The 12500-nt window shown below is 44.5% G+C and overlaps 1 protein-coding gene across 1 annotated transcript in view; it reads left to right on the top strand.

The window, feature by feature from the left end:
- Positions 1–59: 59 nt before the first annotated feature.
- Positions 60–12500, top strand: part of grin2bb (glutamate receptor, ionotropic, N-methyl D-aspartate 2B-b) — a gene marked incomplete at its 3' end in the record, with an annotated part of 127199 nt that continues 114758 nt past the window's right edge. The window contains exon 1 of the mRNA XM_080834474.1: positions 60–416. Within this exon, the coding sequence (XP_080690600.1) occupies positions 84–416 (333 nt within the window). The 5' untranslated portion in view covers positions 60–83. The remainder of the gene's footprint in view (positions 417–12500) is intronic.

Raw genomic sequence — 12500 nt, 5'->3', positions numbered from 1 at the left:
CTCCAGGGACGGGGACAGTTGGGGGCGGCGGTGGTGGTGCCGGCGGCGGCGGGGGTTCGGCGGCGGTGCCCTTCGGGCCCGCGATGCCCAAACAGGCGCAGGGCCTGAGCATCGCGGTGATCGTGGTGGGCAACTCTAGCGAGATGACCCTCGGCGGCGACGGCATGGACAAACAGGACTTCCTGCTGCTGCCCGTGCCGCCCAAGGTGGACCTGGTCACCATGAACGAGACCGACCCCAAGAGCATCATCAACCGCATCTGCTCCCTCATGATGCGCAACTGGCTGCAGGGCGTGGTGTTCGGGGACGACACCGACCAGGAGGCCATCGCCCAGATCCTGGACTTCATCTCGGCCCAGACGCACATCCCCATCCTGGGCATCCGAGGAGGCTCCTCCATGATCATGGCTGCCAAGGTGAGAGAGAGAGAGAGATGGGGCGCAGATCAGACACTGGGACATAACAAGCATGCACGCACGCACCCACCCACCCAACACACACACACACACACACACACACACACACACACACACACACACACACACACACACACACACACACACACACATTCGAGGAGGCTCCTCCATGATCATGGCTGCCAAGGTGAGAGAGAGACAGGGTGCAAATCAGAAACAGGGACGTACCACACACAGATGCATACACAAAAACACACACACATGCATATACAACAGATGTGTACATATGATAGAAAGATAGATATATACAGTAGATAAATGGATACAAATGTGTGTGTGTTTGATAGATAGATAGATAGATAGATAGAAGCTACTACATAGAAACAGAAGTATAGGCTTTCCGCACTGTGACACTGCATTCACAACTTCCTACTTCTTACTGCTGATGCTTGTTACTGTGGAAACCAGAATGCTGTAGTCATGGCACAAATGCACCTCATGTCTGTCATTTATACAAATTATAAAATCTCAAACAAAATAAGGCTAATCGAGGACCTATTGCATAATTCACTTCCTCTACTGTGTGTGAAATGCAACGAAGTTACTCCGAGTAAGATGGTAAGTTGAGCCATTGCTACTGAGCATCAGCACTGTGTTCACAACTTCCTACTTTTCAGACGCTTGTTACTATGGATACCAGTGAATGCTCTAGTCATTGCACACATGCATCTCATGCCTGAAGTCATACCGTGGTCATGAAATGATGAAACAAAAATGAGGGGTCGAGTCACCATGATTTCGTTCTTCTGGTGTGTGTGTGTGTGTGTGTGTGTGTGTGTGTGTGTGTGTGTGTGTGTGAAATGAAACGAAGCACCAAGGTGAGAGACGGGCAGATCAGATCAGCAGATCACCCCCATCAGCACCAAATGTGTTCACAACTTCCTACTTTGCTGATGCTTGTTGCTATGGATATCACTGAATTCTCTAGTCACCAAAAGTTCCAATGCACCTTGCGCTTGTAATTTACACAGCGGTCATAACTTCAAACAAAACAGGTCACTGGTGATCAGTCATGACTTAAATGCGCAGTCCACAATTCTAATCCAAAAACACATTTTGCTGTCCATTCAGAATGTAGGGTTTTCCAATAAAACTCTTCTAATTTTCCGTATGGATCCTATGGCTGACTCGTGTTCTGTGGTTCAAGAAAAGATGTGTCTTCCAAACGGAGATGATTTTGAAGTTTTATTTCGAACTAAGACATTAAAAAACATTAAATAATCCACCGTATATTATATATGACTTTTATCCCTGTCTGACACTGTACATATCTTGAAATCTAAAACACACTTCCCACGACACGACACGACGCGTTGCTTCAGGAGCATTGAAGGGAGGTGTGTAATGCCATCAACAACCTTTCTCCAGAATCGTGGACTGTGTCTTTAAGTTATCTTCTCCTCTGTTATAAAAAATGGATCAAAGCGCCGGTGTGAGCTGATGCAGTTGTACAAAGGGGAGTAGGTGATGGTGCTTTCTGGTCTAGCGTTAGACACGGTAGTTCTAATTAGAGGATGGCATTTGCTCTTCCATTCTGAGCAATAATTAGATTCCCTTTGGTATTTGGCTCAATCGGTATTAAATACACATAGCATCACATAAACCCCACCCACAGTATCTCAATTCTGTGTCTTTAGAATTTGGGTGTGAAGGATCTTAAACAGATTTTATTAGAGGTACAGTAAGCGACAAGAAAGAAAGAAAGACAGAAAGAAAGAAGAAAGATAGAAAGAAAGAAAGAAAGATAGAAAGAAAGAAAGAAAGAAAGAAAGAAAGAAAGAAAGACAGAAAGAAAGAAAGATAGAAAGAAAGAAAGAAAGAAAGAAAGAAAGGCAGAAAGAAAGAAGAAAGGCAGAAAGAAAGACAGAAAGAAAGAAAGATAGAAAGAAAGACAGAAAGAAGAAAGACAGAAAGAAAGAAAGAAAGATAGAAAGAAAGAAAGAAAGAAAGAAAGAAAGAAAGAAAGGCAGAAAGAAAGAAAGATAGAAAGAAAGAAAGATGAAAGATGGTTTTCAGAGTGACACAAACCATTCCTACGTCATTCTCTGATGGTTAGGTTTCGGACAGGAAAGTTGCCAAAAAGCCTGAATCCCAAGAGTCGTGGCTTCTTGAGATACTGCTGTAAATGGATGCAAATCTTGTCCAGGTGGACTATAAGCAGAAATACGAGGTGTATTCACATTTAAAAAAAAAAAAAAAACATCAAAAGTTGATTTATCTCTAGTATATCCTTACACTACATAGGCTAATCCTGGCATGTTCTGACAGCATTTAAGTAACGATGATGTCCGAAGTGCATTAAAGTGTACCATAGGGAATCTACTTCTAGCTGCAAAATTGACACATACCACTGCCTGTGTTTCTAAAAATGGCTGAAACCTGGACTTATGTTTGTAGAATGAGATACAGGAGTATTTGTGAATATATAATTACCTCTTTGGTAACTGGAACGATGAGGACGGATGGAATGGAATTTTCTGGAAACAAAAACTGTTCCAGGTCCCCAATTTGGACATCTGGGGGTGGTGGGTCCTTCTCCATGACCCTTTAAGCAAGGGGGGGGGGGGCAGAATTTCCAGATTCATCTAGTTGTTTTGGAGGGTGGAAAAATTAAATGTCCTTACAGTCCTACAGATACCAAGTAATACCAACATAGTACAAAGAGAGTGTGTGGTTGACCTCTGTGTGTGTGAGAATTCAGGCCCCAGTGTTCTGTCGTGTGGTGCGAAGCCTGAAAGGAAATGAGCTTACAGCCGCGACGATCAGTTTGATTTAACTGATGATGAGTTGAATAGAGATGATGACTTACATGAGGCCAATCATCCACAATCACCTCACATTTACCTCAAGAGATCTGTTTATCAGCCAGTCGAGACTCTTGCCACCTGTCCCTGGGGCAAAACTGAAGACATTTCTGAGCCTGGACTCAAACCCACTGGCGCCCCGCTGGTTCGAGCGAAGGTACAGGAGAAATGGAAATAGGAGCGAGGGGTCGCGGCGTTCCCTTCGGGCTTGGCGGGTGACACGGCTCGACACAATAGAGGTCCGCGGAGACCAGCGGATGAGAGAGCTCTTTGCCATAGCAACAGTGGAGAGCAACAGCGGGGTTTGGCTTAATTCTACCAGGCCAGTGAATGTGTCTTTGTTGAGCCAACAGTTTAGTGGAAAATGTCATCTCAGTTTTTAAAAAAAAAAAATGTTTTAAGTCAGTCGACTCGGACTCAGCCACATGGGCTGTTTCTTGCCACGGATTTAGATTGTACCATGAAGAAGTGAGGCACTTCAAGTAGAGGAGTGCTTTCTTTCTATCTTTCATTCTTTCTTTCTATCTTTCTATTTTTCTTTCTTTCTGTCTTTCTTTCTGTCTTTCTTTCTTTCTTTCTGTGAGGTGCCGAAGATGGATGGAATGCAAGGAGGAGGGAGAGAGAGAGAGAGACCTGGGAAGATAATAACAGTCTCACTCAGAAGTATTTATTTCAGTCTGCAGCTCCACATTGTGCCTCCTTACACTTCATTTTCACCAGCCCATTATTATTCAAATGTCTGATAGCCTATTAATTTAATTTACTAGGCGGGTAAAAGCAGGCTTCGAGTAATGGGGTTTAAATTGGTGTTCTTATATTATTTCAGCATAAATTATCCTACTGAATTATATGTGATGAAACAGACAAGCCTGTTTGAACCTGTGACTCAGGGGTTCTGAGTTCTGCAATTAAGACATTCCGCTACTGGGACATGCATGTTCTGAACAGCAAATGAATCAAACCATGTTTGTTTGTGCTCATGTGCTGTTTAGTATTCTGAGAGGCTTGTTAATTAACATACACTAGGAACTAAGAGAGTTGATCTCTGCCACATAGGCGGAAAGCTATAGGCCTACGCGTTGATATCCCGAGCTATTAAAACTGTGATTTAGCCTGCAAAGGTTACATACGAGTGGACCATCTGTTGCTTTAAAAAAAAAAATGCGGGCTGTAGTTGCTGTAGCCCTGATCAACTGAATGTAAACCCCTACTGTGCGTTTTGATGAATAGAAATAGTCATTAACTTAGAAACGGGAAACCAAAAGAGGACCGGAGCGTTGGCGCAGCTTTAATTTAATTATCTCAGAAACTCTCTCATCACGACAAAACGTCTCATCTCGTCTCTTGGCAGCTAGCACGTGCTGGGGGGAGAGAGAGAGAGAGTCAGTTCCGCGCGAGGGCCATGTAGCTCACAGAAGGGCTGTGGCAGTCAGCGTGTCCCTACCGCCCTTTTCAGCCTGTGCCCGTATTTTCTAGAAATCTAAGAGCTTCGCTCCAGAGTGGGGGAGATAGAGAGAGCACAGAGATGTTTAGCAGCCGTAGTTCAGGCTAATTTCACGCTTAATCGAAATTCTAAACGAACTCTTGGGCCAGTGAGGATGCATTATACATGCGCGAACGCTGCTCTCGGCAGAAAGGCGCACTTTTTCACACACACACACACACACACACACACACACACACACACACACACACACACACACACACACACACACACACACACACACTTTTTGACGGAATGGTAATGCAGGCAGTGTCAACGCCTCAAACATAACGACTGGTGTCTTCTCAACCTTTCAAATCTTCGCTTTGCATTCCGAGTATCCCATTCCCTTTATTTATCTTCTCTGCCTTTAATAACCGTTGTGATTCATAATAATAATAATAATAATAATTATTATTATTATTATTATTAATTCATTTTATTTTTGACGCACTTTTCATTCCAAAGAATCTCAGAGATTCATATGATTAATATGTGATTTATATATTCACAGACCAATACAAAAAACTAAATCTTGGTACTTAAGGGAAATTAAATTGACCGTGCAGCTTGCTAAAATATGACTATTTAAATATACTGCCAAAGGGATTGGCTATGCAGATAACAACACAGATAAATAAAAAAAAAAGTGGAGTTACAGTCCATGCTCAAAGCCTTAAAATAAGGGACCCATAAGCTTATTTTCCAGGTTATTTGTTTACATTTCCTTTCAACAGCTTGTGTAATTGGACATGGCTTAAAATGCTCTTCTCTTATAGAAGACAGCAGTTTGGCTGTAGGTTCTTGTGCCGGTAAAAATAGCTCAAGGAAGGGATAATTGTATTGGTGGAGAGAAGATGAGTAGACCATGAAGAGGGAAGGAGGGAGGGAGAGAGAGAGAGAGAGAGAGAGAGAGAGTGGGAGTAAAAGAGAGAGAGCGCGCGAGAGAGAGAGGAGTCTTCTCAGATATACAATTATGGGATGTTTAACTCAATCAGAGGATGACAAGAAATACACAGTAACAATGAATGCCTGAAATGATTAATGATGAATCTGTCAGTAATCCCGAATTGAAAGACACTTGGATGACAGGTTATGTAGATGTTTAAAGAAAGAAAGAAAGATGAGAGGGAGAGGGAGAGAGAGAGAGAGAGAGAGAGAGAGAGGGACAGAGAGAGAGAGGGACAGAGAGAGAGAGAGATGTCATGGAGGGCTGTGGTTGTTGTTAAATACAGGAAATTGAGGAGTGTTTTACCCTGTGTTTTCTTTAATAATTACACCCTTCTCCTCTGTTCTTCCTCTCTCTCTCTCACGCTGTACCTCACTTTCTCTCTCTCTTTATCCCTCCCTCCCTCCCTCGCTCTGTCAAACACAGACACACACACACTCACACACATACTCATATACACACACTCTCACACACATACTCATACACACATACACACTTACACTAGCACTCACACACACACAAACACACATACATATCTCCCAGCCTTGCCTTTCTCTCTTTCTTCTATTCTCTTTCACTCTCACACGCACACATACAAATGCATGCACACACACACATATACACACACTCACACACACACACACACACACACACACACACACACACACACACACACACACACATACACACACACACACACACACACATGCACACACACACAGTGGGCCGAGCAGCACTGGCTGACACGGTTTCCATAGCAACCCTTGCCTCTAGTACATACATTTCTATATATATGTAGAGAGATACTGGAGGAGGAGGAAGGAGAGATAGAGAGAGAGAGCAAAAGAGAGAGAGAGAGTGAAAGAGAGAGAGAGATAAAGTGAGAGAGAGAGAGAAAGAAAAAGAGCGAGAAGTAAAGAGATAGAGAGCAAAACCTGGGAACTTAAAATAAATGAGAAAAAGAGAGAGGTGAAGAGGTCGATGTGAAATGAGCGGTGTTGAGAGGGGTCAGTGGTGAAAACAAGACATGGCATGCTGGGTTAACAGCGTTGGAGAGAGAGAGAGAGAGAAAGAGAGAGAGAGAGTGATGGAGAGAGAGAGAGAGAGCCATGGAGATAGAAATAGAGACGGAGAGTCTGAGAGATGCATTGGGTCGTAATTGGGATTAGGAACTGTAGAATGATAAGAAAATGTCTTATGAAAGACATACTGCTGGAGAGAGTGAATGTGTCCAGTGACAGACAGAAAAGAAGACTTTGAATTGACTTGACTGAATTTGTATTAAAAACATGAAGAACAATTATAATCAAAACATTCCATGTCACCAGTTAAATCAAGTCGCACAGGGAGAGAAAGAAAGAAAGACAAAAAAAGAACTTTATTAAAAAAGAACAAAACAATGGAAAAACATTGTAATGCCAAATGCTCACGGGTGGAATGCATACTATTCTGAAAATAAAACAGCATGTTTGAACATTTTAGTACATGCATAGCTTTTTGACTGCAGTGTGAAGGTCCTCACACAACCATAGAGACTTCAGTTTGTAGGTCCTCACTCAACCATAGAGACTGCAGTGTGGAGGTCCTCACTCTCACTCTCACATAGAGACTGCAGTGTGGAGGTCCTCACTCAACCATAGAGACTGCAGTATGGAGGTCCTCACTCAACCATAGAGACTGCAGTGTATAGGTCCTCACTCAACCATAGAGACTGCAGTGTGGAGGTCCTCACTCAACCATAGAGACGGCAGTGTGGAGGTCCTCACTCTCACTCAACCATAGAGATTGCAGTGTGGAGGTCCTCACTCAACCAGAGAGACTGCAGTGTGGAGGTCCTCACTCAACCATAGAGACTGCAGTGTGGAGGTCCTCACTCAACCAGAGAGACTGCAGTGTGGAGGTCCTCACTCAACCATAGAGACTGCAGTGTGGAGGTCCTCACTCAACCATAGAGACTGCAGTATGGAGGTCCTCACTCAACCATAGAGACTGCAGTATGGAGGTCCTCACTCAACCATAGAGACTGCAGTGTGGAGGTCCTCACTCAACCATAGAGACTGCAGTGTGGAGGTCCTCACTCAACCATAGAGACTGCAGTGTGGAGGTCCTCACTCAACCATAGAGACTGCAGTGTGGAGGTCCTCACTCGCCCATAGAGACTGCAGTGTGGAGGTCCTCACTCAACCATAGAGACTTCAGTTTGGAGGTCCTCACTCAACCATAGAGACTGCAGTTTGGAGGTCCTCACTCAACCAGAGAGACTGCAGTGTGGAGGTCCTCACTCAACCATAGAGACTGCAGTGTGTAGGTCCTCACTCAACCATAGAGACTGCAGTGTGGAGGTCCTCACTCAACCATAGAGACTGCAGTGTGGAGGTCCTCACTCAACCATAGAGACTGCAGTGTGGAGGTCCTCACTCGCCCATAGAGACTGCAATGTGGAGGTCCTCACTCAACCGTAGAGACTGCAGTGTGGAGGTCCTCACTCAACCATAGAGACTGCAGTGTGGAGATCCTCACTCAACCATAGAGACTGCAGTGTGGAGGTCCTCACTCAACCATAGAGACTGCAGTGTGGAGGTCCTCACTCAACCATAGAGACTGCAGTGTGGAGGTCCTCACTCGCCCATAGAGACTGCAATGTGGAGGTCCTCACTCAACCGTAGAGACTGCAGTTTGGAGGTCCTCACTCAACCATAGAGACTGCAGTGTGGAGGTCCTCACTCAACCATATAGACTGCAGTGTGGAGGTCCTCACTCTCACTCAACCATAGAGACTGCAGTGTGGAGGTCCTCCCTCTCACTCAACCATAGAGACTGCAATGTGGAGGTCCTCACTCAACCATAGAGACTGCAGTTTGGAGGTCCTCCCTCTCACTCAACCATAGAGACTGCAGTGTGGAGGTCCTCCCTCTCACTCAACCATAGAGACTGCAGTGTGGAGGTCCTCACTCTCACTCAACCATAGAGACTGCAGTGTGGAGGTCCTCACTCAACCAGAGAGACTGCAGTGTGGAGGTCCTCACTCAACCATAGAGACTGCAGTATGGAGGTCTTCACTCAACCATAGAGACTGCAGTGTGGAGGTCCTCACTCAACCATAGAGACTGCAGTGTGGAGGTCCTCACTCAACCAGAGAGACTGCAGTGTGGAGGTCCTCACTCAACCATAGAGACTTCAGTGTGGAGGTCCTCACTCTCACTCAACCATAGATACTCCAGTGTGGAGGTCCTCACTCAACCAGAGAGACTGCAGTGTGGAGGTCCTCACTCTCACTCAACCATAGAGACTGCAGTGTGGAGGTCCTCACTCAACCAGAGAGACTGCAGTGTGGAGGTCCTCACTCAACCATAGAGACTTCAGTGTGGAGGTCCTCACTCTCACTCAACCATAGATACTCCAGTGTGGAGGTCCTCACTCAACCAGAGAGACTGCAGTGTGGAGGTCCTCACTCAACCATAGAGACTGCAATGTGGAGGTACTCACTCAACCATAGAGACTGCAGTGTGGAGGTCCTCACTCAACCATAGAGACTGCAGTGTGGAGGTCCTCACTCAACCATAGAGACTGCAGTGTGGAGGTCCTCACTCGCCCATAGAGACTGCAGTGTGGAGGTCCTCAGCATAAGAGCTCAGTTTTCAAACCCCTGCCCTGAAGGCTGTTCTTCATTTGGGAGCTGAGAGTGCTCGCTCTCTCTCTCTCTCATCTGTCTCCTCATGTCGCTGCTGCGGTGAAGTGTTTGTATGCGGGTGATACATCTAACTAGCATACAAGGTCAAACATACACACAAACAAACAAACCAACAAGTAAAAGCACATACCATTACTATCTGAAGCACTGTTTCTGGGTAAAGGACCAGGGCACAGGAGTGGCTTAAGTGCACCTGTCACGACTGCGTCCATCTGGGTGATTGGCCTGGGAACTGTCCAAGGTTCTGAAAGGACCATGATGAGCTTATGGGTGGGGTAAGCTAAAAGCCTATGGGTGGGGTAAGCGAAAAGCCTATGGGTGGGGTAAGCTTAAAGCCTATAGGTGGGGTAATCTAAAAGCCTATGGGTGGGGTAAGCTAAAAGCCTATGGGTGGGGTAAGCTGAAAGTCTATGGGTGGGGTAAGCTAAAAGCCTATGGGTGGGGTAAGCGAAAAGCCTATGGGTGGGGTAAGCTAAAAGCCTATGGGTGGGGTAAGATAAAAGCATATGGGTGGGGTAAGATAAAAGCCTATGGGTGGGGTAAGCTGAAAGCCTATGGGTGGGGTAAGATAAAAGCATATGGGTGGTGTAAGATAAAAGCATATGGGTGGGGTAAGATAAAAGCATATGGGTGGGGTAAGATAAAAGCCACTCTCTGCTGAGCACCTTCACGGCACCTGTCTTGTTATTGTCGTCCTTTCCCCGTCAGCAGTACTCTATAAATGGCTTCTCTTCACCAGAGAGGTAAGACAGGTTGGAATCTCCTAGGATTCAGAAGTGGGGTGGGTGACTGCTGTCAGTCATCCTAATGGGCTTCTCCTGAACTTTATACATACATATGGTACAAAAGACAGATCTTGTCCAAACATCTAGAGTACTTCATGTAAAAAAACAACAACAAAAACCCATGCCAAGCAGGAAATACACTGTGTATATATACTGTATATATATATATATATACAGCCGCGGAAAAAATTAAGAGACCACTTCAAAATTATCAGTTTCTCTGGTTTTACTATTTATTGGTATGTGTTAAAGTAAAATGTACATTTTAGTTTTATTCTATAACCTACTGGCAACATTCCTACCAAATTTCAAATAAAAATATTGTCATTTAGATCATTTATTTGCAGAAAAATGACAATTGCTCGAAATAGCAAAAAAGATGCAGTGTCTTCAGATCTCGAATAATGCAAAGAAAACAAGCTCATATTCATTTTTAAACTACACAATACTAATGCTTACACTTAGGAAGAGTTCAGAAATCAATATTTGGTGGAATAACCTTGATTTAAAATCACAACTTTCATGTGTCTTGGCATGCTCTCCACCAGTCTTTCACATTGCCGTTGGGTGACTTTATGCTACTCCTGGCGCAAGAATTCAAGCAGCTCGGCTTCTTTTCATGGCTTGTGACCATCCATCTTCCTCTTGATCACATTTCCGAGGTTTTTTATGGGATTCAGGTCTCAAAATTGGGCTGGCCATGACAGGGTCCTGATCTGGTGGTACTCCATCCACACCTTTACTGGCCTGGCTGTGTGGCATGGAGCATTGCCCTGCTGGAAAAAACACTTCTCAGAGTTGGGGAACATTGTCAGAGCTAAAGGAAGCAAGTTTTTCTTCCGGGACAACGTTGTACTTTGCCTGGCTGAGGTTTGTAAAAGACCATAAGGATTGAAAAAAGCGGACTGGAGGGTCTTCTAGTTCGTCTTCTCTGATGAGTCCAATTTTCAGCTTTGCCCAACACATGGTCGTCTGATGGTTAGACGGAGACCTGGAGAGGCCTACAAGCCAGAGAGTCTTGCACCTACTGTGAAATCGGACTCATCAGAGAAGACGAACTTAGAAGAACCTCCAGTCCGCTTTTTCAATCCTTATGGTCTTTTACAAACCTCAGCCAGGCAAAGTACAACGTTGTCCAGGAAGAAAAACTTGCTTCCTTTTGCTCTGACAATGTTCCCCAACTCTGAGAAGTGTTTTTTCCAGCAGGGCAATGCTCCATGCCACACAGCCAGGCCAGTAAAGGTGTGGATGGAGTACCACCAGATCAGGACCCTGTCATGGCCAGCCCAATTTCGAGACCTGAATCCCATAAAAAAAACTCTGAAATGTGATCAAGAGGAAGATGGATGGTCACAAGCCATGAAAAGAAGCCGAGCTGCTTGAATTCTTGCACCAGGAGTAGCATAAAGTCACCCAACGGCAATGTGAAAGACTGGTGGAGAGCATGCCAAGACACATGAAAGTTGTGATTTTAAATCAAGGTTATTCCACCAAATATTGATTTCTGAACTCTTCCTAAGTTAAAGCATTAGTATTGTGTAGTTTAAAAATGAATATGAGCTTGTTTTCTTTGCATTATTCGAGATCTGAAGACACTGCATCTTTTTTGCTATTTTGACCAATTGTCATTTTTCTGCAAATAAATGATCTAAATGACAATATTTTTATTTGAAATTTGGTAGGAATGTTGCCAGTAGGTTATAGAATAAAACTAAAATGTACATTTTACTTTAACACATACCAATAAATAGTAAAACCAGAGAAACTGATAATTTTGAAGTGGTCTCTTAATTTTTTCCGCGGCTGTATATTCATGGTGACCAATATTGGCTTGTTGAGTTACGAAGCAGTGTATCTTCATCCATTTTCCGTGCAGCTACCATCCATTTCTTTTTACAGTTGCACGCGTTCTGAGATAGACAGCGTTTGGCTAAGCAGCCGCCGCAAATGATCTGGAAGCACCTGAACCGCCATCACCTGAACGCTGTGAACAAAGTGCCATCAACTCGCCATAATCTGTTTTCCCCCTTACAATGCGTGTCTAACTGATCTCAGTGCGTGTCAGTGCGGACCTTGAAATCCTATATGACAGCTGGAGATAAGCGTGGCTGTGAGGTTGAACTGGAGTGTGTGTATGTGGTGTGTGTGTGTGTGTGTGTGTGTGTGTGTGTGTGTGTGTGTGTGTGTGTGTGTGTGTGTGTGTGTGTGTGTGTGTGTGTGTGTGTGTGTGTGTGTGTGTGTGTGTGTGTGTGTGTGCGTGCGTGTGTGTGTGTGTGTGTGTGGATGAATCCAGAAGAAGCTCAGCCAAACCA

The sequence above is a fragment of the Sprattus sprattus genome (assembly GCF_963457725.1).
Source record: "Sprattus sprattus genome assembly, chromosome: 1".
Taxonomy (NCBI): domain Eukaryota; kingdom Metazoa; phylum Chordata; class Actinopteri; order Clupeiformes; family Clupeidae; genus Sprattus; species Sprattus sprattus.
The sequence above is the reverse complement of the archived record's forward strand: the minus strand, read 5'-3'. Positions and strand labels throughout refer to the sequence as shown.